The sequence below is a fragment of the Rissa tridactyla genome, chromosome 8, assembly GCF_028500815.1.
Source record: "Rissa tridactyla isolate bRisTri1 chromosome 8, bRisTri1.patW.cur.20221130, whole genome shotgun sequence".
Taxonomy (NCBI): Eukaryota; Metazoa; Chordata; class Aves; order Charadriiformes; family Laridae; genus Rissa; species Rissa tridactyla.
Genome location: NC_071473.1, coordinates 9,160,372 through 9,184,875, shown reverse-complemented (window position 1 = coordinate 9,184,875; position 24,504 = coordinate 9,160,372). Strand labels below are relative to the sequence as shown.

The window sequence follows — 24,504 nt, the reverse complement described above, 5'->3', positions numbered from 1 at the left end:
AACACCGATGGAGGTAAGAAAAGCAGAGTTTTAATAAATGGGTGGTAAGGGAGACAGGACTGGGGAAAAAAGTCGTCTTAATTTTCCAACTTCTAAAACAATTTTGAGAGAAGAGGAAAATATAAATTAAACACTGTTGAGAGACTTGAACACAGCCTTTTCATTAAATCAAGACAAGTAACAAGTGGTGTTCTTCAAGATGAGTCTTTTCCCGTTAGCAACCCACAGGTTTTTATGCTAGAAATGAAATACTAAAGCTACACAGTTGTTCAGGAAGCATACTCAAAACCCTACTGGAAAGCAGGTTATAGCTGCACTGGTTTTGTTGGTTTTTAAAAATCGCTGTGATACCAAAAGAGTTTCTGTAAGAAACCGGCAACAGAAAGTCTCACTAACATTACTTTCAATCTGAAACAAAATTAATACTGTAAAGCTAAAACTAACAAAAATTAAACTTAATTCCCCTTATCCAGTACGGTATAATGGAGAGCTTCTTTCATAAGAAGTTTCCAAGCAGTATTTAAATTCAAATTTTGAAACCTAAGAAAAGAATAAAAACAAAAAAAGACTTCATAAAACCCCCCAAGGATAAAGTCTTTGGAAAGAGCAGCAAAAGGCTATTCGCAGGAAATTATTCAAAAGGATTCTGGTCAGTGACTACAGCGTTTCCTATAAACCAGTAACTGCTGTATACACAGCTAATGTAAACACACATGTAGTTTTTGCTAAAACCATCTGCAATGCCTGCACTGTACTTCTGTTCTAGAACAGTCAAATCTATTACTCTAAATCGTCTCACACTATTCAAGTATTTTGACCATAGCAATTCTTTCCATTCACTTTAAAGACTTAGCATATCCTTGTAAAGCAATGTGTGTGTGTATGTGTGTGCATATATATATATATATATATGTAAACCCCTCCATCATACAGGAAATGATCGGTTTTAGCTCATTCTGTTGTTCACACCGAAAAATGTATCTGACTTCTGCAGTCACAGCAGTTGTTGGGATCACTTCCTTAAAAACCCTCTGCAAGCAACTGTCTGTTTCAGATCTCTCACTTCTGTGAATACTTCCTGATAGAGCTGATTTTGCACTACCTTTTGATTTCTGTAGCCATCAGGTATAACAAGGGAGAGTCAATATATGTCAGGATAGCCACATTTACACATGCATGCCCACACTCCTGCTTTTTGTCCTAGGTAAAGGCAATGCAGAACAAAACCGTAGAAGAATGACAGCAAGCTTCACCACAGTGGTGAGGCACTGTTGAGCACTCTTATATCTGCTGTAATGTCAGCTCCACCTGAAACGAGCATTAAAATTCTTACACATGTGGATTTTAAAAATAAGATTTCAAAACAAAACCCACTCTCCTCTTTAAAACGCCCTTTCAGAACTCTAGGGCAGCTTTTTTTAATAGGTTTCAATTGTGTTTATCTTTCCTTTCTATTGCATTTTCTACACTGTCAGCACATCATTCCCCTTGGTCTCAGCTTCTATTTCACCTTGATTCTTGTTCTCTTGTTTTACTTCTTTTGAGCTCATCTCCTCCTCCTCGGTTTCTGGTTTTACTACCTTTGAGTTCTGTTCTTCTGTCAGATTTGATGGGGTTTGTTGTATGTCTTCTTTGTTGCTCTTCACCACCTCTTGTAGATTGTATTTTCTGAACAGAACATAGTCTCTCACCACACTCAAGCAACAGACGTTTTTTATTATTTCCACCACAATTGTATATTGTGGGTTATTAAGATCGACTTTGTTTTCTGGATTGAGGCTGCCCACAATTCCTGTAAAACAAAATGTAGTTTAAAAGATGATGGAAAAACTGTTTCAGAGCATAAGCATGCCCTACTGAAAGGATAGAAGTTAAAGAGAGAGAAGGCAACAACCCCCTTAGTTGTAACCAATTACTAATTTTTTAATGGCTTGAAATAGCAGATCAGGACAAGACTCCTAGAATATACCAGCAGTAGGACTGAAGTAACTGAAAAACTATCCTACTGCCATTACCAAGAAACAAAATACTCGAGTAAGGTGGAGCTACTTTGAGTCATATATTCAATTGAAATAGTAACACATTATTTCAACACATTATTGAGGGATGTGGTTTAGGCAATCCTGCTCTAGCAGGGGAGTTGGACTAGATGATCTCTAGAGGTCCCTTCCAACTCTGAAGATTCCGTGATTTCAATATAGCATCCACAGAGAAAGCCTGATAGCAGTCATTTCAAAGCACATGTAACTGACACTCCAGATTATATTCAACGCTGTACTCTCTTCTGCTTGTTGTCTCTTAAGACATCAACACCAACAAGGAATATTGTTGTCAAGCTTTTTTAAGTCTTAGAGAATTTGTAATTCAACATACAGATTTTAAGCGACAACTATGTATGCCCATTAAGACCACTTTTAAATCTGACCTATGCATGCAGTTTTGGGCTGCCTATATACTTGTTCTCGGTTTTGTGGAAAATCCATACATACCTGCCAATTCCTTAATTACTTCTTCCCTACTCATATGACTGTTATTACGAGCTTTGTAAACTATCTGAAAAGTACCCTTATTAGGGGCTTTAAACCAAGGCTCAAAAAACGTTTCTGCATATTTTTTCATATCCTCCATAAAAGCCTTGCAAGTTCCAGAAATGGGTAGCATGCGCAGAATGACTCTTGTTTTCTTCTTTTTAGTGGTATGCATATCCTTTAATATATGGTGCACCAGGTTCTCAGGTTCTACAAGAAAAACAACTAGGTATGAGAAACAAATTGAAGGCACTTTCTCCCTTCTTCCCCCCTTCTAAATAATAAAATGGGGAAATGCATGCTTGGCTCCACTGCTGTCAGCCTCAAATATGTTTCTGTAAAGAGTTGTTTTACTATACCAAAACCAGATAATCAAAGATTATTTGGTCAATGCAGACTCCTCTACCTTCAGCAACTCCGCTAATGACAAAATTCAGTGGCAATGCCAAAGGGAAGGGGAAGCACTGCATTTGTTTGGTATACATGAGTTTCTTGGAAGTCATGCTCTGTGGCCTGTAACTAACACAGTTCGTAGTAGTTTATTCCCACAGCATTACGCAGCATTGATTGATGTCCCACCTATGCCACGGGTTCTGATGAAGACGACGTTGTTGGCACCACTCTCCACTGACTGGAACCGCCGCAGCTTCTGCTCCGTTGAGGCACGGATCTGGCCAACCTCCTTCTTCAAAGCAGCCTCTACATCATCCTCATCCTCCTCCCTCTCGCTTCCAGACAGCCGCTCCTCGTGATCTGAAAACTTCACACACGGCACGTCTCTTGTTTGGTGGGTACCAAGTAACAGTGCCCACAGCTTAACACCCAGCAGCATGGCACCACCACACCCAGGGCCTGGAGGTGATGGGCAAGGGCCTTTTCTCCAGCCAACCTGTGGGGCTGCATTGGAATTTGCTTATATAAACCAGCATTTTTGTAGAATCATAGAATGGTTTGGGTTGGAAGGGACCTTAAAGACCATCCAGTCCCACCCCCCTGCCCTGGGCAGGGACACCTCCCACCAGACCAGGCTGCTCAAAGCCCGGTCCAGCCTGGCCTTGAACACCTCCAGGGATGGGGTATCCACAATTTCTCTGGGCAGCTTGTTCCCGTGTCTCACCACCGTCACGATAAAGAATTTTTTCCTAATATCTAACCTAAATCTCTGCTCTTTCAGTTTAAAACTGTCATCCCTCATCCTATCACTCCACTCCCTGATAAAGAGTCCCTCCCCACCTTTCCTGTAGGCCCCCTTTGGGTACTGGAAGCCCCTTATAAGGTCTCCTCGGAGCCTCCTCTTCTCCAGGCTGCACGTTTTCGCGTGCGTGGTGAACACAGGCAGGTTTTTTTCACACACGGAAATGGAGAAGCAGACTCACGGCGCGGCTCCCCCCGCCCCGCCACCGTTAGCGCTGCCAGCCTGCGGGGGGCAGAAGCTGAGCGGGGCGGCCAACACCGCGCGGGGCCGCGCTCCCCGCCCTCAGCGGGCCGCGCTCCTGCCCGGCACCGAGCGACCGGCCGCGCCTCCCCCACGCACCTGCTCGGGCCCGTAGAGCAAGTCCCCGTACTCGCCGAGGAGGCTGTAGGCCTCCCCCACGCACTTGCGCTCGTTCATGTTGCAGGTGATGAGGATGCCCCGCATGCCGGCCTCCAGCTGCCGCCCCCCGCCGCCGCGGGGCCGCTTGGCCCGCCCCGCCGCCGCCGCGAAGTGCCCCTTGGGCCGCCGCTTCCGCGCCGCTGGCTCCGCCGCGGCCATCGACCGACACCCGCCGCCGCCGCCGCGATGGCGTCAGCCGCGCGCGGCCCTAGCGCCCGCCCGCCGGGGAACAGCGCCCCCCCGCGGCCCGGCGGCGAGCGGCGGCCGCCCCTCACAGCCCCGCCGAGGAGCGCTGAGGGAGGCGGCGGGTACGGGACACCGATACCGACACCTCCCGCCGGGCACGAGGAGCTGCCGTGCTGCTCCGGGGAAGCCGGGCCCCGGCACCAGGTGGGATCCCCAGTGAGGCCCGCAGCCGGCTTCTAGGCTCCTCTCACAGCCGGTGGTGGTGTAGGCAGTGCCGTGCCCTTGGAGGTAAAAAAAAAACCAAAACCCACCCTTGAAAATTACAATTCGCTTCAGAGTTTACAGGGGGGAGGTTGAGTGTTGCCCCAGGCAGAGTACTCTGGACTCAGCGCGCTCAGCTGTGGCCAAACTCAGTCACTCGTAGCCCTTGATGCTTTCTCTTCCCCTGAACTCCAGTTCCAGGATTAAAGTCTGGGTTTGTGTTAATGATTCCAGCACTGAGAGAAACAGTGGGCCGCGGAGAGGAAAGGAGAGGAGAGGAGGGCTGCTTGCTGAAGTGCGGGGAGCAGCAGACCCCAGTCCTGCTCCACGGTGGGGCGTCGAACGCTGGCCCAAAGCCCCTGCGAGGGAGAGACAGGCTTCGGCTGCTTCCCCAGCTTCCTAGAGAGCTGGAGGTGTCATGGTGTAGCGGGACCAGCTGAAACAGAAGCTCTTTATACAGGTAAATTTAAGCCTAAGATACTAGAGAACATGTGTTGACAGAAAAAACGTCCATAGTATAGTTTCTAAAGGAAGATGACTCTGTGCATCCCTGTCCTTAAGAGCCTCCACTCCCTGCAGTAACTCAAGGGGGGAAAATTAAGTTTCTCAACATTTTGTGAAAGCAGGTAGAAGAGATAGCTAAGGAGCCCTCACTATCCAATACGATATGAATATCCATATGATAATATGATATCGTACAGGACTGTCATGTTATTTACATCCAGAGAATCTAATTGGGCTAAAGTAGGAAAAAAAGGAAACTTCGTGAATTAGTGGAAGTATGTATTGGTTACAACTGTAACAGGAGGTGGTCTTTAGGTCTTATCTGAAGCTCTGTTACTGCAAAGCCTTTGAAGCTCATACGATTCTACAGCAATTGTTAGACATCAGTGGGATTATTGACCACACATAAATTAAAAGTCCCTAAAACTTTGAAGGGCTGAGGTTGTCTGAAAGACTCAAAGTTCTGGTGAATTATAGTGATAGTGTCTGGAGCTGGGCATGTCAGGACATGTTTGAAACACGAGGAAGAATTTCTACAGGGAGCTGTGAGCAGTGCAGAGGAACTACAGTTTAACCACTCAGAACATAGCTAGGATACTTCTGTGGTGAAAAGTGCTGGGGGACTTGGAAATACCCATCGGTGCTCTGGAAATTAGCTATATGTCCTACCAAAAGAATAGGTTATAGGTTAGGTCACTGTGAAAGTTATGGTATTCCTCCTAAACTGGAAACCTTGCCTACATATTCCTGGCACACTTGCTGACTCCTATCACAAGTCATTGCTGTCATTTTCTCTTAGTGTTCGTGATGTGATCTTCTGGGTAGGGAAGCCCTTTAAGGCTGTTCCTCTGGGAGGATTGTGTCATATGCATTTCAGAGAGCTGTTTAAGATGTCACTACTGCAGACGAATTGTAGGTCTCCCTTTTGCTAGGCAGAGAGCAGCTTTGTTGTTTGGGGGAATCTGTTTTGAATCAGTTTCTTTCTGCTGCAGCGAATGTTTCGGGGAGCTGGTTAACATCTCCTTTGAGTGTGCTGTTTACAAACACGTGGGCAGAACCCCAGGAAAGAGTTCTTGCAAAAGTGCCAGGAGAGACCGCAACATCACCCCCATTGATCCCCACCCACAGGACTGTTCTGCTCCAAAGACATCGGTGGGTGTTAGCAATCGCTCTGCTGACCTCAGAGCCACGGTTTGAGGATGGAGATACAGCAGGAGCGATTTAGGGCTCTGGCAGGCAAACTCTCATGAATCTTGATGCCCCAATTTAAGCTATGGCTGTCTCTAGCTCCCTCTTGCAGGAGAGGCTGAAGGAGGGGCACGCAGCAGTGCCACAACCGTGGCCACAGTGATGCTGGGCTAAGGCCTGGATGGCAGAGGGGATGGCATACATTCCCTCCTGCCTCTCCTATAGGAGCGGAGCAGCGGAGGCAGCAGTGCTGGAGCACCACATAGCTCTGTGCTCTCTGAACATGAGGCAGAGCCCTTACAAAACCTCACAAGTCACCAGGTATTAACAAAGGTGTTCCGGGCACCAGCTGCAGCATCCCAGGAATCAGTGCTCACTGTTGTCATGGCTGAACTGCTGTGGTTACCTGGGGAGCCCCAACCTACCTGCTGAGCAGTGTAGTTGCAAAGCCAATCACAAGGCTGTTGCTCCTGTGTTGCCCCAGAGTGTAACAGATGTGATTTGGCTGTAGCAAGGCCTGACAACAGTGTTCTTCCACAGGCTGGTGGGGGGGAGGAGGGGAGGAGAAGGAAACAGAGATTTGGGACTCTCACGTTCTACCTCCACTGAGCTCTGCAGAAACCTATCAGCAGTTCTCACTGTGCTGGACTTGGTTGACCCTTGTGTGAGTCCAAAGTACATGTAAGGAACACAGGAGTCGGTCACCGGACATAATAACAGTGCAAAAGTGGGCACGTGGCCGGAGTCTGAGATCTGCATAAGGAGTTCAAAGCTGTGACACATCCCAGCACTTAGAGGGCTCCTCTTCAGTGCAAGGCAGAGAGGCATTAAGTTGGGATTGACAGCCTTTTGACAAGGTAACTTCCACCTACCCCTGCAAGCTGCTGGTCAGGACATTTTCTGGCACTGGATCAGTACTGATTTGCCTCTTGTCTGTCCACATTCCCTCTTCTCCCTGACCCTCTAGTCCTTCATTTGGCTGGGTTTCTCTCCAGTGTTTGTCATACACAGACTGAATGTTACAAATCCAAAAAACATCTGTTTGCTTCACTGAAAAACTAAAATCGCATTATTTTTATGGCTGGATAGTTATTAATTCCATAAGGAACTAGCAGTGTTTATATTATTTTGCAAATAAAAGACAGTTGACAATGCATGAAAATAATTACTTCGGAGTTGTCAGACTTCCTGCTAAATTGACTCCCTTTGAGAAGTAAAGCTTTGCAATTCGGGTCCTTTTTCAGGGAGTCTTTTATCCTGTCTCATAAAGTGACGCTTTTTGCTGACCACACACCAAAATTATGTTTAAAACATCAATGTTTAGTATATTCTCAGGACTTCGCTACATTTATTTAATTCCTGGCAAATAATATATCCCTAGTGCTTGTAAACTAGAAAAACTGTAAATATCTTTGTACCAAGTGACGCCGTTGTCACCCAGTAATTAATGCATGGTTGCTGGATTATCTGTGCAATGTCTTGGTCTACGCTGTTACTTCTGTATTGTCAGTCAGTAGCAGACGTTTCATTTACAGAAGTCAGAGTTGAAGTGCTTGGGTAGCGGTCAATGCCTCTCTGCCGTATAAGGCAACTGAAATGTGATCTACAAGATTAGCGGGGCTTGTGGGAAGGACAGGAATGTGAATTATAGAAAGCTGCCACAGTGACAGGGCTGAGTGCTGCTGGTTGAATGCAGGATTGGGATCTCAGCTGCATGATGGTCAGTGGAGAGCAGGGGCCGGATAATGGCCGAACTGGAACTGTCCTCAGCAGTTACTCCAGTTAACTGTTGGGATTGTTGTTCCACCGTATTCCACTGTGTGTAGTAGTAAAAGCTGTTCTGAAACCGCATGGCTAATACCAGGTTTGTATCTGGCATTTCTAGGAGAGATAATCAGTAAGGAATAACCTTGGAGAGACTACTATGGCTCTTGCTGCTGTGCATTTTTTACTGAAGATCCCAAGCGCTATGTCCCTGCGGGCTCCCCTGAGAAGATCTCTCCAACTTTGCAGCCCGTGCTACCCAGTTCATGCCTCTTTGAGTTATGAAGCCATACAACACCAGTACAGACCAGAGGTGCCAGAATACTTCAACTTTGCAAGAGATGTGCTGGACAGATGGACTGAAGTGGAAAAGGTAACAATTACTTGACTTCTCAGACGACGAAGTATTTAATGCTGGTCGTTAATGCCGAGTATCTGACAAATCCAATGACCAAGACACTGGGGTTATGTTCTGATTATAATCTGGTGATCATCTCATGAACATGTAGATCCCTTAAACCACGTGCTGTCCTGTCCACAAGTCCAAGTTGTTCTTTCCTTTAATCAGTAACTCCAGTGAGATTGAGTGTGAGTAAATAGGTGCCTCATAAATGAGACTGTGAACTGAACCGCTCTAAACCTTGCATCAATTCCCCCATCAGCTGTGACATGCACCCTACCTAGATATGCCGGGGAAATCACTTGACTTTTGTGTGCTTCATTGGCTGCCTATAAAGTCAATAATAAATACAGTGTAATGTCAAACTTCACCCACCTATCCCAAATGTGAAATCTTTTGTATTCGGGGACTTGGAATCTACAAAACTGAACAACTTGGAACCCCAAACCAGACACGAGCTCTACACAAGGAAAGCGAATGTAGAAAAAAACCATGGAGTATAGGTCTATCAGTTTTCTTACTACACAGGTCTGGTCTCTACCGTTGTAGGACTGATTTTGCAGGCTCAGGCTGTTCATGATGAAGAGTTAAATGCGGTTACGGTTACGTCCAGCCTGGCAGCAAGAACAAAGGAGAGGTATTAACTGCCTGACACAATTGTTCCTTTTGCAGGTAAAACCAGTTTGGGCAGGCTGTAAATGAAGCAAGGAACAGCCTCTGGAGAAGAGGTTTTGCCCTCTGAAGTGCACAGATAAAATCTGCTCTCCTGAAAATGAACCTTAGTGTTATTGTACCTTCAAATAGATAATAAGGTGTCATATTATTGCTACCCTAGTGAATTCTTTGCTCAGGAGGTGACTTACTATAGTGCTACTGCTAAAAGCATTGTCCCCCTTTAAAACACATTGTATACATACATTTTAAATCACTTCACACATCAGTTAAGTGAGACATTGATTAAAGGTCATGCTGTGTCGGCCTATGCTTTTGAAACTTTGATGTAATTTTCAGAAGTACTAGACAGGCCCAATTCCAGATTAAGTTGCAAATGAGCTGTGATGGCTCAGGAGACTCTGGGGCACAACCCAGAGATACACACATTCATCAGCTGCTTTGTTGGTGTGACCCGAACCAAAAAGATTTTTCTTTTTCTGTGCTGATTACTGTAAACCTCTTCAGAGTGTAAGGTGAAGAACTCAGGAAAGGAATACAAATTTAATTTCCTAAATGACACTTATGGGCTGTTTTTTTAAGGGAGAGTCCTCTGCCTCTTTTGAAGTTGGTAGCAAATTTCTGTTGCATCCCCAGGTTTCTCCAGCACTGAATAAGTGATGAATGCTTTTCTTCCTCAGAGTTAAGGTAAATGCAATGTGTTTCTAAAATGAAGCATTTGTACTGTACCCTGTTGTTCTATAGGAGGGAAAAAAGTCTAAAAACCCCGCATTATGGTGGGTAGATGGTGCCGGAGAAGAGGTGAGGTGGAGCTTTGAGGAGCTGGGAGTGCTGTCCAGGAAAGTGGCAAATGTACTCTCTGATGCCTGCAGTTTGCAACAGGGAGACAGAGTTATTCTGATTCTGCCCCGGATCCCAGAGTGGTGGCTGGTGAATGTGGCTTGCATGAGAACAGGTTAGTAAAAGCACAGAAATGGTATATAGGTACAGAAATTGTGACTTAAACCAATCCTTGCTGTTTAATGCACTCAAAACTACCAACATGCTATAAGGATAAACTATTGCCATGCTGGTCAAAACCACTCTTTATGCCAAGTTTTTCCTTTGTGGTGCTTTTCGGACTTTTGCGCATGCTCTAGGTGTTAAGGAAACCCTGTGAGCCCATGTGCCTCTGTCATTCTCCTCTTTCCAGCACTCATGACACATCACAAATGCACCCCCTTGCTAACTTGCAGTGAAATTAGCCCACACTAACGACATGTTTTACACGTTCCCCATTCCCCTGTGGGATCTGTTAAATACTTGGGGATTCCTCGTATTTACAACCTAGAATGTCTGGGTGTACCTCACAAACACTAGCAGTATACCTTGTGAGACTATGGCTATGTCTACCAGAAAAGAAGTCAAGTCCAGAGGGATGGCATGTTCCAGGGACAATGTTTTCAGAACAAGAAAAGTTAGTCTGTTGATTTCTTTTACTGTCCCACGATCATTATAGTATTTGCTAATGCGTGCTAATCCTCACATAGCATTTAATCCATCAAAGAAATTGGCATATTTACAAATGTAGGACCAAGTCCTCTTTTAGTACAGCCCTCCCTGTCCCACTCAAAAGAACAAAGTAAGCTGAATTCTGCTTGTAGGTACAAGCGTTATTCTTAAACATTGAGACTGTTTTTCCATTCTCTTCCTTCCCTTTAGGAACTGTCCTGATTCCTGGCACACAGCAATTGACAGCAAAGGACATTCTTCATCGACTACAGAAATCCAAAGCAAAGTGTATCATCACTGATGATTCTGTGGCACCAGCTGTAGACTCAGTTGGGGCTGAATGCCAGTCTCTGAAATTCAAGCTGCTTGTGTCACAGGGCCACAGAGAAGGATGGCTGAACTTTAAAGATCTCCTGAAGTGAGTAAATACCGCCGTGAAAGCACCTCAGCAATAATGAAAGAAAAGAACAGTGGTTTGTTTTGAATAGGAAATGTTGGCACACACCAATATATTTTCACCCTTTTCAGACTGCACAGTGGAAAAATACCAATGTTTATGGCACTTCCGATTGCTACAGTTATTTTGGTTAAATATTTTAAAAAATGCGCAAGTCATACTTTCCAATCACTTTATTCATTGTTTTGCTTATTTTAAGAAATGCTCCTTCTGATCACCAGTGTGTGACCACAAAGTGTCAAGATCCAATGGCCATCTATTTTACCAGTGGAACTACAGGATCTCCAAAAATGGCTGAACATTCCCACAGCAGCTATGGTATTGGCCTCACAGTAAGTGGAAGGTACAGGTATCGCTTTAAATCAGACATATTTCTGCAGCTGGTCACATAGGAGAAGAAAGAGAAACACAAGAATTTTACTGGAAGCTTTTGTTTCAATAGTTTAAACAAGAGCAGTTGTTTTACATCCCAAAAAAATGGTACCTTTTTTTTATAAAACAAGGCAGTTTGAGTCCGCTGCCTTGGTGTATAGAGAATGTAGCAGTCATGTAGTCACTAACTTCTTTTTAACATTTTTTTTAGCTTTTGGTAAATGAAGTCTGTACCATAAAAGGGGAAAAATCATGGGTCGGTGAGGCTTCTGAATTCATGTGTGTCTGGATTGTACACAGTTCCTGCAGGAACAAAACGCTGATAGTTCAGAATATTTAAATTTCTAAGGCAATGTTGTTTATAAAATTGATATGGCAGTGCACTTCACTCTAATAGGTAAAGAATAACAAATCAGAAAATACCAAACCAGGAGTGAACAAAAAAAAATCCTCGTCCCTAAAAATGAGTTCAACAAAACCCCGGCAATCTCATACATATTCATACAACATCATGTTCTGAAGTGGCGTTAGCTTGTCCATCAGTATAAATTTTCCCGTAGAAAAATGCATCAACCTATCCCAATGACATCCTCACTATGCTGTGACTTACTCCTGCTCGGAAATTCAGCCTTTTTTAGTTGCCATTTACCCAAGGCAGTCAGTGATGGGTTTGCTTCACTGGCACATTTTAATATTTGCCTTGTCCCTGCCAAATAGAGACTGTGGACCTTGTGTTACCAGGTACTGGCTGGACTTGACTTCCTCAGATATATTTTGGAATACATCAGACACGGGCTGGGCAAAAGCAGCTTGGAGCAGCATTTTTTCGTCATGGATTCAAGGGGCATGTGTATTTGTACATAAAATGCCACAGTTCAACCCAAGCGTTGTCTTTGAGGTAAGTGAGGAGAGCCCAGCAACAAACAGCACTGTTCTCTCGGGCTGGTCTTCTTGCCCGTTTTCCTTCCCCCTGGTGCTGCATGGGGGCAGCACGCAGCAGAGTTATGACTTTCACCAGGTGGTGACCAACTGATTAGTTAAGTAGTGAGTATAAAATCTCCCAAAACCCCAAAACAGAGCATGTTTGAGATCCAAAGAGTTTAATCATATAATCTGCTCTGGATTTGACTGCACAAACCTGCAAACATTGTTGGCCTAAAAGTGAAGTACACAAGAAATTGTTCTGGAATTTGTGGAACGCTTTGGTTTTGTTATTAAAATAAGTGACAATAACACATGAATGAGAATTTCAGTTGCCTGCACCATGTAATTCAAACTTAAGGAGTGAAGAGGCAACGAGGTTGAATTTCTTTAGCAAAAGACACCAACATTATATTCTCCTACATCCTCCACACATAACTCTTCATCATTTGAAAAAAGACTACCATGTTTCATTTTAAATGGAGTGACTTTATCAGCATATCCATGTTAATGAGATGGTTGGAAATTGCTAGTTAATATTAGGATATGTTGAAGAACACTGTCAGTTGTACACCTACAGAGCATCTAAAAAAGTAGCCTTATGGTTTCACTTGTTTTCTACTTAAACTGCAATTATGAAGAAATTCTGCAAGAGAAACTGTAAAGCTTTCAAGAGCAAAAAACTTTGCTGTGTGGAACTAATTGTAAAATGATGTACATTCCGTTTTGAAAAAGAAACTAATTAAATGTAACTGCTGTGTGTTGGAGTTGGCGAGTACATCGCTAACTGCTTTTAGGACACTTAATGTTTTGTTCGTGTGTTTCATAAGCTGGATGCAGAGATCGTTACATTATCTCTTACAATGAAGATGAGACCTGACAGGTTTCGGTATATTGGCAACATTTACTTTTTTTTACTCTATATTCTCTAGAGTCTGTCAAGATTTCCCATAACCGTCTTCTGTTCTCCTCCAACTGCCTATCGAATGTTTGTGCAACATAAACTGTCCAGATAAGCAGAAGCAAGAGTGCCCTTGTTAGCGTATTTGATCAAAACAGTAGACCAAATGCTCATGTTACCTTGATTTTATTCCAAATTTAAAAACGGCATAACAGTAACACCACTCATGTATTTCTCAACATTTTGAATTTTAAGTATGAGGAACAAAATCAGAATAAAGATTTAGGGATAGCTTAACCATCTCAGGTTTCACAAATTACAGTGAACTTGCATAACACTTTGAGAAGCAGTTAAGCTGGGGATGTAATAGGATACCCAGGATATCATGATTAATGTATCTTCAGAAGTGCTTTTATAATCACATTCCCCCCCTTTTGTTTTTCCACTTGTTCCTCCAATACTATAAGAAATGTGTGTGTCAGCACATCTCAGTGTAATATATGAAATACTGTTTGGCCTCATTTAACTCGTCTGTGAGTCTTTATCGTCATTAGGGTTGAACTTTTTTATTTCTCTTCGGTTTAGACCCCAGTTCAGATTCTAGTGTTAGAAACAGTACACTGATCATTACAGAAGGTTTTTTTCTATTTGCATTTTTTTTCAGATTTGTTTTTGTTTAACACTACACAGTTCAAATGGAATGAATAGGACTCAGTAAAAATTTTTGTTTTACGTAGAAAGGACCCCACAATACAGGAATACAGTAGTGAATGCGACATGGCAGATAGATAGATGACTGCCAATTATTTGTTTCCTCTTTCACACTAAGCTATATGTTCAAGAGCCTGCGGCGCTGTGTGAGTGCTGGGGAGCCAATCAACCCTGAAGTGATGCAAGAATGGAAAGCGCAGACAGGGCTGGATATTTATGAAGGCTATGGACAGACAGAAACAGTATGTTCTGCTTTACAAATGTAAAAATGTATGCTTTACAGATACAGCAATAAATTCAATTCAGGTTGCCAAGAAAAAGTGATTAAAATCATTTATGCACGGTTATGGCTTTTAGGGGGAAAGTCAATTGCAATAAGCAACACTGGAAAAATGTAGGTTTTGTATGTCATAGAACAACCGTAACAGCTTCACCCAAAATCCAAGGACTGTTTTTCATGCCTGTGGACTTTGGATTGGGAACTAACACAAAAGGGGTATATTCCTCATTAGTGCATTCCAAATTCTGCTTTAGAATCTATCTTTAGAGCACTCGCTAACGTTATTCAGAGCTGTGGGCATGATTCTGAGGGCGTAGTTTATTTCTAGAAGTTTAATCATTGGATATGTGATTATAATGAAGATGATTAGTATTTCTCATAGAAATACATAATATTAGCTGAGTATTTTAAACCTAAGCTAAAGACTGAATATACAAGACATAGTCTAATTTAAAGAAAAAAATAACAAACCCCCCAAAAAACCCAAACCCAACAACACTTGTTACAGGTGCTGATCTGTGGAAATTTTAAGGGAATGAAAATCAAACCTGGCTCTATGGGAAAGCCATCTCCAGGGTATGATGTCAAGGTATCGTACATCTGGTCGGTCACTCTGTCTCTTGTGTAATCACTTCCCATTAAAGAGGTTTGAGAGCTCTAACACACAGTTGTACCATCATTCAGCAGTGAATGAGAGAGTAAAGAAATGCATGTTACTGCCCTACACTGAGCGTGCAAAATAAGCAATTGACTTTCCTGTTGTACCGTCCTCACCAACATAGATGACAACCCACTGCTAACTGAAAGTTAGATAGCAAACGTTAAGGTAATGATAGAAGTTCAATTGCTGAGCTAAGGAAGAGTGGAGTGAATGTTGTTTCTTGCTGATAACAGCTGCTGAAGCAGGTTCTAGCACCAGATCAATTTGCAATATGGGTTAAGGTTTTTAGTGTATTTCTTTCAGTTCTTAAGTTTCCTCACCCCGTTACTTATGATCCTCCCTGGGGTCTTATTAACTTCATTACATGATTGCATTGTACTTGGCATTCCTCAGATAAAAGACATAGTGCAAAGTACAGGGAGCTGGTAATAATCTTATATTTCAGTTGTCGGAGTAAGACCCCTCTACTGCTCTAAATCATTTCCCAATAAAAAAAATACTTTGATTATATATTTTAAATGTGCACCAAGATTCTATAATCTTAACTTCATGCTTTTTAATTTGGCTCCAAGATAATAAAAATGTGTTTTGTTTGTTTTTAGATTATAGATGAAAACAGTAATATTCTGCCTCCTGGAAAAGAAGGAGATATTGCCATCAGAGTAAAACCTACGAGATCGCCTTTTCTTTTTACTTGCTATGCTGTAAGAATATTTCTACAGTTAAAGCAGATATCCTGTTAAATCTGTCACAAGGAATCTGGTGCCCCGTTTCATTTACATTTACTGGTCTGAAAACCTGTGGGGAGGAAAGAGGGATTTACATTTTTTTTTCCTGCAGATGCTTGGTCTACTTACACAATTTTGTGTTTGATGAGATTGTCCTGCCTAGGAAGTTAAAATCCACTTTCTTTTGATTGTTATTTTTCTTAATATAAAGGGAAATGTTTGACAGACCCCCCTAATCCCAAAATACTCTTTGGCCTAAGGACTGGAGCTCCCACCTGGGGAGCAGGACACTCTTCAAATGCCTTCCCTCCAGATTTGAGCTTCATGGAGTATTTCATGCACAGCAAAATTTTTCATTTTTTTCCATGTTGGTTAGAATTTTCTAGCCCAATGATGAGTAGAACAAATGCATAGTGCTTTCAGTTCTGACACCAGGAAACCTTATTAAATCTTATGGATAGTATCAGCCTATAATCAGGTCTTCTGAGCAGTACTGAGCATGCAGGGAAGGAGCACCATGCATACTGCTTAGAAAAATTCTTGCAGAACTCAGTTGCATTTGCTGTAGAATGTTTGTCAATTGCTCTCATTAACTATGCTGTGAAAAAAATAAGTCTCAGAATAGGAGATGCTAGAAATACAAAGGAAAAAATCATTAAAGGATAATCACCTAAAAGCAAATTCTGAGTTCCATAAGCCTACATATTTTTGCAACCTTCAGTAGTTCCTAAAGCCATGGGGCATAATATAATAAGATTCAAATTTTAAGTCTGTCACATTTATTTCAATATATGAATTTTGTATCTAGTTTTATAGCTTAGTAATGGTGAATTAATAATTCTCTACGATTAATGTCCCAGTTGAATCTGATGCACATGACCACAGCATGGATCAGTCCGAAAAACTGAAATTTTTTAATATTTAGCTGCATCATAGTTTAGATGTATTTTTTGGGTAGTTTTCATGTAAAATGCAATTTAATCCCTCCTAGGATGATCCAGAGAAAACAGAGGCAACAATACGTGGGGACTTTTACGTCACTGGAGACAGAGGGATTATGGATGAGGAAGGATACTTCTGGTTTGTTGGAAGAGCTGATGATGTCATTAATTCTGCTGGGTAATTTAAGCATCATTAACAATAAATCATTAAACTTGAATAACATAGATGATTCAGATGTGATGTTACGTTTATGTGTTACCAAATACAACTAAAAGCCCTTTCCTCCTTTTTAAAGATACCGTATTGGACCATTTGAAGTAGAAAGTGCCCTGGTGGAGCATCCTGCAGTGGTGGAATCGGCAGTTGTCAGCAGCCCAGACCCCATCAGAGGAGAGGTGAACAAGTTACACAAGCTTACATATTTAAGTAGCTTTGTGCATACGAGAACTAGTAAAGCCCAACTTCCAAGGGATTTGTTTTTCTTTTTTAAATTAAAATGACTTAATTTATTTAAGTCAGCATTTCTACTCTATCAGGCACTGGAGAACACCCACAGGACAAAACTGACCAAGGCAATTGCCCCAAATCCAATACAACAAAAGCACCATTTGAAGCTTTCCCTGGCATTTGAATACTTACAGCTTTTTGTCTTTGTTATATGTATAGAAACTGCCTGCACAGTCCAGATTAATAGTGAGCACCCACAGACTTTAGCAAAACTTTCTGTAGCTGCCCTATACATTACTCTGTAGTTTGTCAGCAAATGTTTGGTTAAAGTTTCAGATCTTACTGTTGTGTAATGCTGTTTCATTGGCAATTTGAACCATTGCTGCCATAACTTCTTTAGGTAGTGAAAGCCTTCGTTGTTTTAACATCTGACTATGCTTCACATGATCCAGAAAAAGTGATGAAAGAGCTACAAGACCATGTTAAGAAAGTTACTGCTCCATACAAGTATCCTAGGAAGGTGAGTGCTCAAATACCCAAATAATTTTCACTACTATAAGGCAGTGGGTGCTAGCTGTTATATGGCTTATAAGCCTGTGCTGATGAGGTTAAGAAAATGTAAAAATTTAGGTAAACTGTGTCTTATTACATATTGCAATTTCCTCCCTTTCCCAATAGATGGAGTTTGTCCAACAGTTGCCAAAAACTGTTAGTGGGAAGATCAGAAGAAATGAACTGCGCCAGAAGGAGTGGAGAAAGGCTTAAAAGTACTTGTTACTTTTTTATAGGACTTTTTACAAAGTAAGCTACTGCAGACTTACACAGTAACATAGAGTAAAAGACATTATACTATGTCCTTCTTAGTTTAGGTTTGAATAAATTCTTAGCTGATCCCCAGCATTTGGCCATCCCAGGTGCTACACTAGTAGCTAATAGTACAAAAGCAGAGACATACAAATGAAATGGGAAACTCATGTGGTCAAGAGCGCAGTAGGTGATGTGTGTTAAATAAACTATTTAATGAACTGTCACCAGCCTTTTATCTTTATTGTTACTTAAAGGATAAAAACAGTAAGAGTTTAAGAGAAAACTATTTCTTCAAGAATCCCTTCTAAGTGCGACAACTTCTAAATACATTTTTAGAAGTGAGTTGTAATCATTACAAGTATACTAGTAAAAAAGCATAAATAAAATCTGTATCATTAAAATGTTCTTTAAGAACTGGATTGTAAAGAATTTAAAATGCATGATAAAGCAGAAATTTAAGATTTGTAGCAACAGCTGCTCATACTTTAATTTTAGCACTTAATAGTTTTATCTATTCTCTCACACTTCATTAAGGAGATACTTTATGATATATTTTTGTATGCTTGAGTGATTTCCATTTCTATCTATGTGAACCAAGCAGTGTCATTTTTGTCCCACTCTCAGAACACGTATCTGACATTATTTGACTGTCCTGATTATATTAAGCATGATCAACTTACTGAGTTTAAGATTTGGACAAAAAACCGCATCAATTTTCAAGTTCTCATAGAGGGTCTAAGACAGAAATATTTTTTGTTGGAAGAATTTCCTACATGACTAGTGTAAGTTCCAAGAGAGGTCAAAGCATCTGCATTCAGGGTAAGACCATTAGATTTCTGTTTTAGAAGCGCATATTCCCACTTGAAGTATCCACAACCTACCTTATTACCTTCATGCTTCCCAACAGGACAACAAAAAAATGCTTTGCCATGATTTGGACCAGGATTTGACACATACAGTTTTTTAGCCCTTCGACCGCAGTTACACAGAGGGGGAGTTGGTTTTCCATTTTTCAAAGCTCTTACAGACTGATTCAAATTGGCTGTGGAGTTCAAAATGGCGGGAGACACTTTGGGCAAATTGGAACTTCTTAAAGGTAAGGAACGATCAAAAGATGCGGTTTTCTCATGATATATAGCAAAAGATGATTTTTTTGCTGGTGGGAACGTTTTTGGACTAGTTGGCTTTCTTTTAGGAACCACTGAAGGAGTAGAATAATTTCCAGTTAATGCTGATCGTGCCGAAATAGCATTTACCTTTGCAGATGGTAACTTAAAAGCTGAAAAATTTGAAGTCTGCCTTTGTACTGTTTCTACATTATAGATAGTAGTATCAGGACTTCTGTAAACAATAGATTTCAGGGGTTCCACAGGTGCTACAGTTTTCTCCAAACTTTGATTATCTGAACTCACCACAGCCAATTGTTTTGAAATTGTTTTCTCTTCAAACCCTGTTAAAATATCTGTACTTGACTCATCTTTTACTTGAGCAGAGTCTGAATTTTGTTCATATTGAGATTCAGGTATTAAAGCGACATCTTCCCAGTCAGTCAGCAGAGATAAGCAATCAGAACTAGTACTGATATCCTCGTTGGAGATATTAACTGAGGAGATGGTAGTGGAGACGAGCACTAGTCCCGACCCTGGTGCTGGAGGACTGTGTCTGGCTGTACTCGGGGGTTGCCCACTGCTCAGTCCTTGCTGAACGCCTGTTGACACAGCACTGCGAGATCGCTGTGCCTGCTCAAGAGGAACAGGAAATCTGTCAGTGGATGCTGTTAAAGAGCTTTGGGCTTGAGCAAGTATCTCAGTCCTTGAGCTGCTGCTGGGTACAACGTGGACATCTGCAGAGGAATCAGTGCAAGTGGTCTGTTGTTCTTCAGTTTCTACGTTGGAATTTATCTTAATTCCAGCAATACTGTTGCAGTTTTTCTCAGCCAGAGAGTTTGTTTTGCAAGTTCCATCTCTAGATGTTTCAGGTCTGCTGTTACTTCCCAGTGGAGTCCTGTCGGTGAAGTTTATAGTCGGTGTTCTGTAAATTGAATTATTCTTCTGCTGTGCCTAGGGAGTCCATAAACAAAAGGATATTTTGAAAAGTGAATACCCAGAAGTTTTAGGAATCAGTGCACAAAATTAATAAACATATCAGCCTGGGGACGTTCTGTTCAATTAATAGCCAAGATGCTGGGTTTATTATTTGAATAGCTCACCTTTCATCTGTGTTCCAGGCTACAAAGGCCAGGCTGGATGGGGCTTTGAACAACCTGATCTAAGTGGGAGGTGTCCCTGCCCACGGCAGGGCGGTTGGAACTAGGTGATATTTAAGGTCCCTTCCAACCCTAACAATTCTATGATTCTATCATTAAAGCAAGTAGAAGGAAAGATATGAAGTAGTTACTAACCTCATCCAAAGATTTAGTAATCTTCAGCACACATCCGTCACAAATCAGCCTCCAAGCAAGATGGGCAGTATTCCGAGAATCATCCAACCCTTCAAAAGTACGGTTATATTAATGTCTTCTTTTTAAACTACTACTGGGGCTAGTTCTTATTAGAGGAAAAATGTAATTTATGTAAGCCTTACATAAATGACAGGGATTCACAGAACGCTGACACATAGTTACCTAGTTTGAAAAAGAGAAGCAAAGTACAAAATTCCAAAAAATTCCCTGTGCTGAAACATCTGAAGGACCAATCCATAGAGCTGAATATATATCCGCAATTTTTAAAATCCTTGCTCTGTTTTATTACTCATGTAAAAAAAAAATAATCATACTGTGCTGGTATTCTTTTAGACTAATATGCTGTCCAGAGCTATCAGGTAAAATCAAGTTTCTTTATCCTGCCTCCGCCTCTTTTCTTTTGCATCTTAGCAATTAGAAATTGCACCCTAGCAATATTGAACATGCATTCGATAGCAGTAGGAGAGATTTCAGAAATAAACACATGGGGTTAGAAATAACAAACTCTGATCTTTGAAGCATCTAGCCTTTCTTGTTTTGATGTTTTTGTTGCACAGAACATTGCATAACCTGAAAACAGTAGTTACTATTTAGAGTAGTACTATTTAGACAAGCTTTAGTTTAGCTAACTAAAGCTAAATAGTAGCTATTTAGCTTTATCAAATGTGTGTGTGTGTGTGTGTATATATATATATGTATTAAAATGAGGATGATCATATCATACTTACCAGAATGTTCCCGTCCTGCAAAAGCTATCCCCAAATCCTGCAAAGCACCACTTAGCCCTTTAGGCTTCCTATTGTAGAAGGCCTAAGGAAAAAAAACACAGGTGCTTAACATAAAACATTTCAAAACCTCTTCATAATGAAGTGAAAACCATTTCAGAAATATCACCTTATGAATAATAAATCTCACAAGGCAATTGCACAAGTCAGGTATCTTCATTTACAGTCAGGATAAATAAGCCTAAGACCGTAGGTGACTTACCCTGTAACAAATTAGAATGGAAAGAACCATGAATCCCTTCTCTCAGACTTAAACTAATCCATTCTGTCTTAGCTCTGGAGTCATTCGTTTGCACTTTATGGCTTACATCGATAAAGGCCTTAACAGCACGGCATTGAAGAATACAACTATAAAGAATACCTTGAGGTGTTCAGACTGTTGCATATTGCAAAGGCATGAGCATTAATATATTTGTCATAGGTATAAATTCTTTTTAAATGAGAAGTAAGTAAGTATTGCTACACACTCCCAGTATTCATTTGATCACAAGAAAGGGGGAATATTCACACTGTTTGTCTTTAGAGACCTAATTCTGCTACCTAGGTACAGAGCCTAAGCTCCAAGTGTCGGGACAGGTAGACTCCTGGATCGCCCTTTGAAAGTTTCCTTGACTACACAGAGGAAGGTACACTCAGGTGCTGCGAGCCCCCAAATTAGAATTCTGTTGCAGTGTAGACTGTGTAATAAAATATACATTCATTTTTTCAGTATCCTATTCATGCTATTCAGAATATACTTTCTGGTCCAAGTGCAGTTCACAAGCTAGACCTTTAAGTACCTCTAAGCAGATGATGATGACTATTTTCTACGCAGCAACGTAAGGCAGCAGTAAGAGCACACAAAAGTAGGGAGGTTAGGAAGCAAGCAGAGGAAAAGATGTCAGGAAAGGAAGAGCAGCTCAAAAAATTGTCCTAGGATTATCATTGATGTATCTAACAATACCACCAGGTTTTCCTAGCATTAAGATTTCTATTAAAATGCACACAGTTCTAGGGCATGCAATTTGTTATTGCGCGATAACAACATGGAAAGAAAACAAACGGGTTACTCTAGTCACTGGAACATACAATATTGGCTTGTAACCTCAGATACAGTTTGCCTTTGAGATGGTAATACGGGTATAAATGTTTCACAGTCTATTGATCTTCTCACCCTGTATGTTGCTTTGAGATCAATCCAGGAATTTAAAATGTCAGGTTTTCGCAGCTGCTTCCTTTTACACTCATAGTGCAAACACACACCCAGGTCCCAGTCTGCACAGGAAAACACAAATAATCCATCACTAAAGAACTGGCCTAAAATCTACATAAACATGGCTTAAAATTCTACATAAAGGGACATTGACTAGTAGCACCCTGTACTACTTGGTAGGAAGCATAGGCTAACAGGCTTCATTAACACAGGCTAACGAAGTCTTTGTACATGAAAAGCACTAGCATTGCTGCAATGGGACATCAGGGTAAGTGAATACCTATTGTTAGTAAAGAATGACTTCATGATGGGTAAAGAGCTCAAAGACCTTATTAAATCATTTTAGACACATTAAGAATGCTGATGCAGTTCACTATATGTAAAGCAGGAAAATGTAACCGTGTCAGATCATGGAGACAAAGATGTAATGAACACAACAGGATTCAGTGGATTTCATATTTTCAGTCACATCTTTAATACCTAAAAACAGGATTGACTCCCTAGAAGCGAAGATGCAATCCCACTAGCACCACCAAATGTTCATTTTTTTGTGTGCATTATTCCAGAGAAAAAGCAAACAGAAATTTTATTTACCTGTCCAAGTCACAAAGGTGCATGGTTTTGCCTCTGAAGTAGAATGACTTGGAATATCTGAACCGAATATAATTTTCTTCTCCTTTTGTATCTTTTGAATCCATTTCAAAAACTGTGATAAACAAATATTTAGAGGGACCCCTTCATCAACCTGATTCTTTATGAAATAGAACGAGAAGTATGTATGTGTCAGTATGCGCTGAAATTAATTTGAGATTTGTTTTTCTTTAGGTCTTTAAAGGCATGTTTAAAAAAAAATAGTGAATGGCAGTTATAATGGTGCAAAATAATACTAAATAGCAATTATACCTGTGTTATGCCAGTTAGTTCTGTACAAAATTGAGAGAGAATAGGATGCTCTTGGGGCTGGACATATGTGTGGAATTCACATTCAATCTCTCCTGTTGAGGTGTTTAACAGGACTGCTGGAAATTCAACTGTGACAAAAACAAAAGGAGAAATACAAACAAACAAACCAACCCCAAAGCATGAAGCCGGAAATGTTAAAGCTGTTCACAGAAATTATTCCATTTGCTTTAAACTGATGTTGAAATGTCAGGAAGTGGAAGGAACACAGCGTAATAAGGAGGACATAGAACTTCTTATTGGAGCGGGGCGAGAGGAGGTCACGGAGGTGATCCGAGGGCTGGAGCCCCTCTGCTGTGGGACAGGCTGAGAGAGCTGGGCCCTGAACAACCCATTCAGCCTGGAGAAGAGAAGGCGCCGGGGAGACCTTAGAGCCCCTTCCAGTCCCTAAAGGGGCTCCAGGAGAGATGGGGAGGGACTCGAGCAATAGGACAACAGGTAACGGTTTTAAACTGAAAGAGGGGAGATTTAGGTTAGATATTAAGGAGAAATTTTTCACTAAGGGTGGTGAGGCACTGGCACAGGTTGCCCAGGGAAATTGTTGAGGCCCCATCCCTGGAGGTGTCCAAGGCCGGGCTGGACGGGGCGTTGAGCGGCCTGGTCTAGCGGGAGGTGTCCCCGCCCAGGGCAGGGGGTGGAACGGGATGGTCTTTGAGGTCCCTTCCAACCCGAACCCAACCCGAGCCATTCTGTGATGATGAAGACACAACGTCCAAAGCTGCCGCCCGTAAGCGCCAGGCCCCGGCCGCCCCCTCCTCCCGGCAACGCCCGGCCGGGCCGCTGCTGCCCGGTGCCCCCCCGCCCGCAGCACTCACCGATCTCGGGGCGGCGCGGCCCCGCCTCCCGCCAGCAGGTCGCCTCGAAGTCGAGGACGATGAGGTACCCGAACCGCTGCCCGGCCGCCGCCGCCCGCCCGCCGCTCCGCGCCCGCCCGCTGCTCCGCGCCAGGCCCAGCCGCCTGCCGACCGCAGCGGCGCCACCTCAGCACCCGCCGTGCTGAGGGGGCCGCCCTCCCCCGGCCCCGCCGCCGGTACCACCGGCTCCCCCCCAGGGCCTCGCCCGCCCGGACACCACCCCCCCCTCCCCGGTCCCCGCAGGGGCCTCAAGGGGAGGGATCCCCCGCTCCGTCCCGCACCTGGCCAGGCGCTTGGTGGCCATGTCCACCCTCAGCCGCGGGCGGGAGGGTAGCGACTGGCCCGGAGTGGCACCGCCGCCATTTCAAACCTCCCGCCGGTGGCTGCCGCCCCGCCCCCGTCCACGCTCTCGGCGGATCGGCTGCTCTGGCCTTGCC

At 42.5% G+C, this 24,504-nt stretch overlaps 3 protein-coding genes across 12 annotated transcripts; 1 reads left to right on the top strand and 2 right to left on the bottom strand.

Moving 5' to 3' along the window:
* Positions 1–14: 14 nt before the first annotated feature.
* THUMPD1 (THUMP domain containing 1) lies at positions 15–4,319 on the bottom strand. Its single transcript, XM_054210982.1, has 4 exons — positions 4,063–4,319; positions 3,108–3,288; positions 2,490–2,738; positions 15–1,792 (listed from the first exon to the last, which is right to left on the bottom strand). Exons 1-4 carry the CDS (start codon positions 4,279–4,281, stop codon positions 1,464–1,466), a joined length of 978 nt encoding a protein of 325 aa, XP_054066957.1. The 5' UTR covers positions 4,282–4,319; the 3' UTR covers positions 15–1,463.
* A 69-nt stretch (positions 4,320–4,388) lies between these two features.
* On the top strand, positions 4,389–18,243 carry LOC128913424 (acyl-coenzyme A synthetase ACSM3, mitochondrial-like). Of its 10 annotated transcripts, XM_054210965.1 has the most exons (15): positions 4,481–4,596; positions 4,804–5,029; positions 8,147–8,398; positions 9,842–10,052; positions 10,799–11,006; positions 11,245–11,388; positions 12,159–12,315; positions 13,271–13,350; positions 14,069–14,192; positions 14,739–14,819; positions 15,494–15,595; positions 16,611–16,738; positions 16,857–16,956; positions 17,409–17,528; positions 17,687–18,243. In XM_054210965.1, the coding sequence occupies exons 3-15, from the start codon at positions 8,186–8,188 to the stop codon at positions 17,771–17,773; spliced, it is 1,755 nt and encodes a 584-aa protein (XP_054066940.1). In that variant the 5' UTR covers positions 4,481–4,596; positions 4,804–5,029; positions 8,147–8,185; the 3' UTR covers positions 17,774–18,243. The 10 variants fall into 10 exon arrangements, with proteins under 10 accessions (XP_054066946.1, XP_054066943.1, XP_054066940.1 ...); XM_054210971.1 differs by lacking the exon at positions 4,804–5,029 and having other exon boundaries at positions 4,389–4,512; XM_054210968.1 differs by lacking the exon at positions 4,804–5,029 and having other exon boundaries at positions 4,460–4,596.
* On the bottom strand, positions 18,243–24,424 carry ERI2 (ERI1 exoribonuclease family member 2). Its single transcript, XM_054210961.1, has 8 exons — positions 24,349–24,424; positions 24,029–24,171; positions 23,157–23,284; positions 22,848–23,004; positions 22,215–22,315; positions 21,005–21,086; positions 20,217–20,305; positions 18,243–19,875 (listed from the first exon to the last, which is right to left on the bottom strand). The coding sequence occupies exons 1-8, from the start codon at positions 24,369–24,371 to the stop codon at positions 18,532–18,534; spliced, it is 2,067 nt and encodes a 688-aa protein (XP_054066936.1). The 5' UTR covers positions 24,372–24,424; the 3' UTR covers positions 18,243–18,531.
* Positions 24,425–24,504: the final 80 nt, after the last annotated feature.

Coding starts and splice junctions, on each gene's coding strand:
- THUMPD1 (XM_054210982.1), bottom strand. CDS start 4,281: ATGGCCGCGGCGGAGCCAGCGGCGCGGAAGCGGCGGCCCAAGGGGCAC. Junction 3,289..4,062: donor TGCTCTACGGGCCCGAGCAG/GTGCGTGGGGGA, acceptor CCGTGTGTGAAG/TTTTCAGATCACGAGGAGCG. Junction 1,793..2,489: donor AGTAATTAAGGAATTGGCAG/GTATGTATGGAT, acceptor TTTGTTTTACAG/GAATTGTGGGCAGCCTCAAT.
- LOC128913424 (XM_054210971.1), top strand. CDS start 8,186: ATGGCTCTTGCTGCTGTGCATTTTTTACTGAAGATCCCAAGCGCTATG. Junction 13,351..14,068: donor GTGCAACATAAACTGTCCAG/ATAAGCAGAAGC, acceptor TTTCACACTAAG/CTATATGTTCAAGAGCCTGC. Junction 16,739..16,856: donor GATGTCATTAATTCTGCTGG/GTAATTTAAGCA, acceptor TCCTTTTTAAAG/ATACCGTATTGGACCATTTG.
- ERI2 (XM_054210961.1), bottom strand. CDS start 24,371: ATGGCCACCAAGCGCCTGGCCAG. Junction 23,285..24,028: donor GCCGCGCCGCCCCGAGATCG/GTGAGTGCTGCG, acceptor TTTTTGTCACAG/TTGAATTTCCAGCAGTCCTG. Junction 23,005..23,156: donor AACTAACTGGCATAACACAG/GTATAATTGCTA, acceptor TATTTCATAAAG/AATCAGGTTGATGAAGGGGT.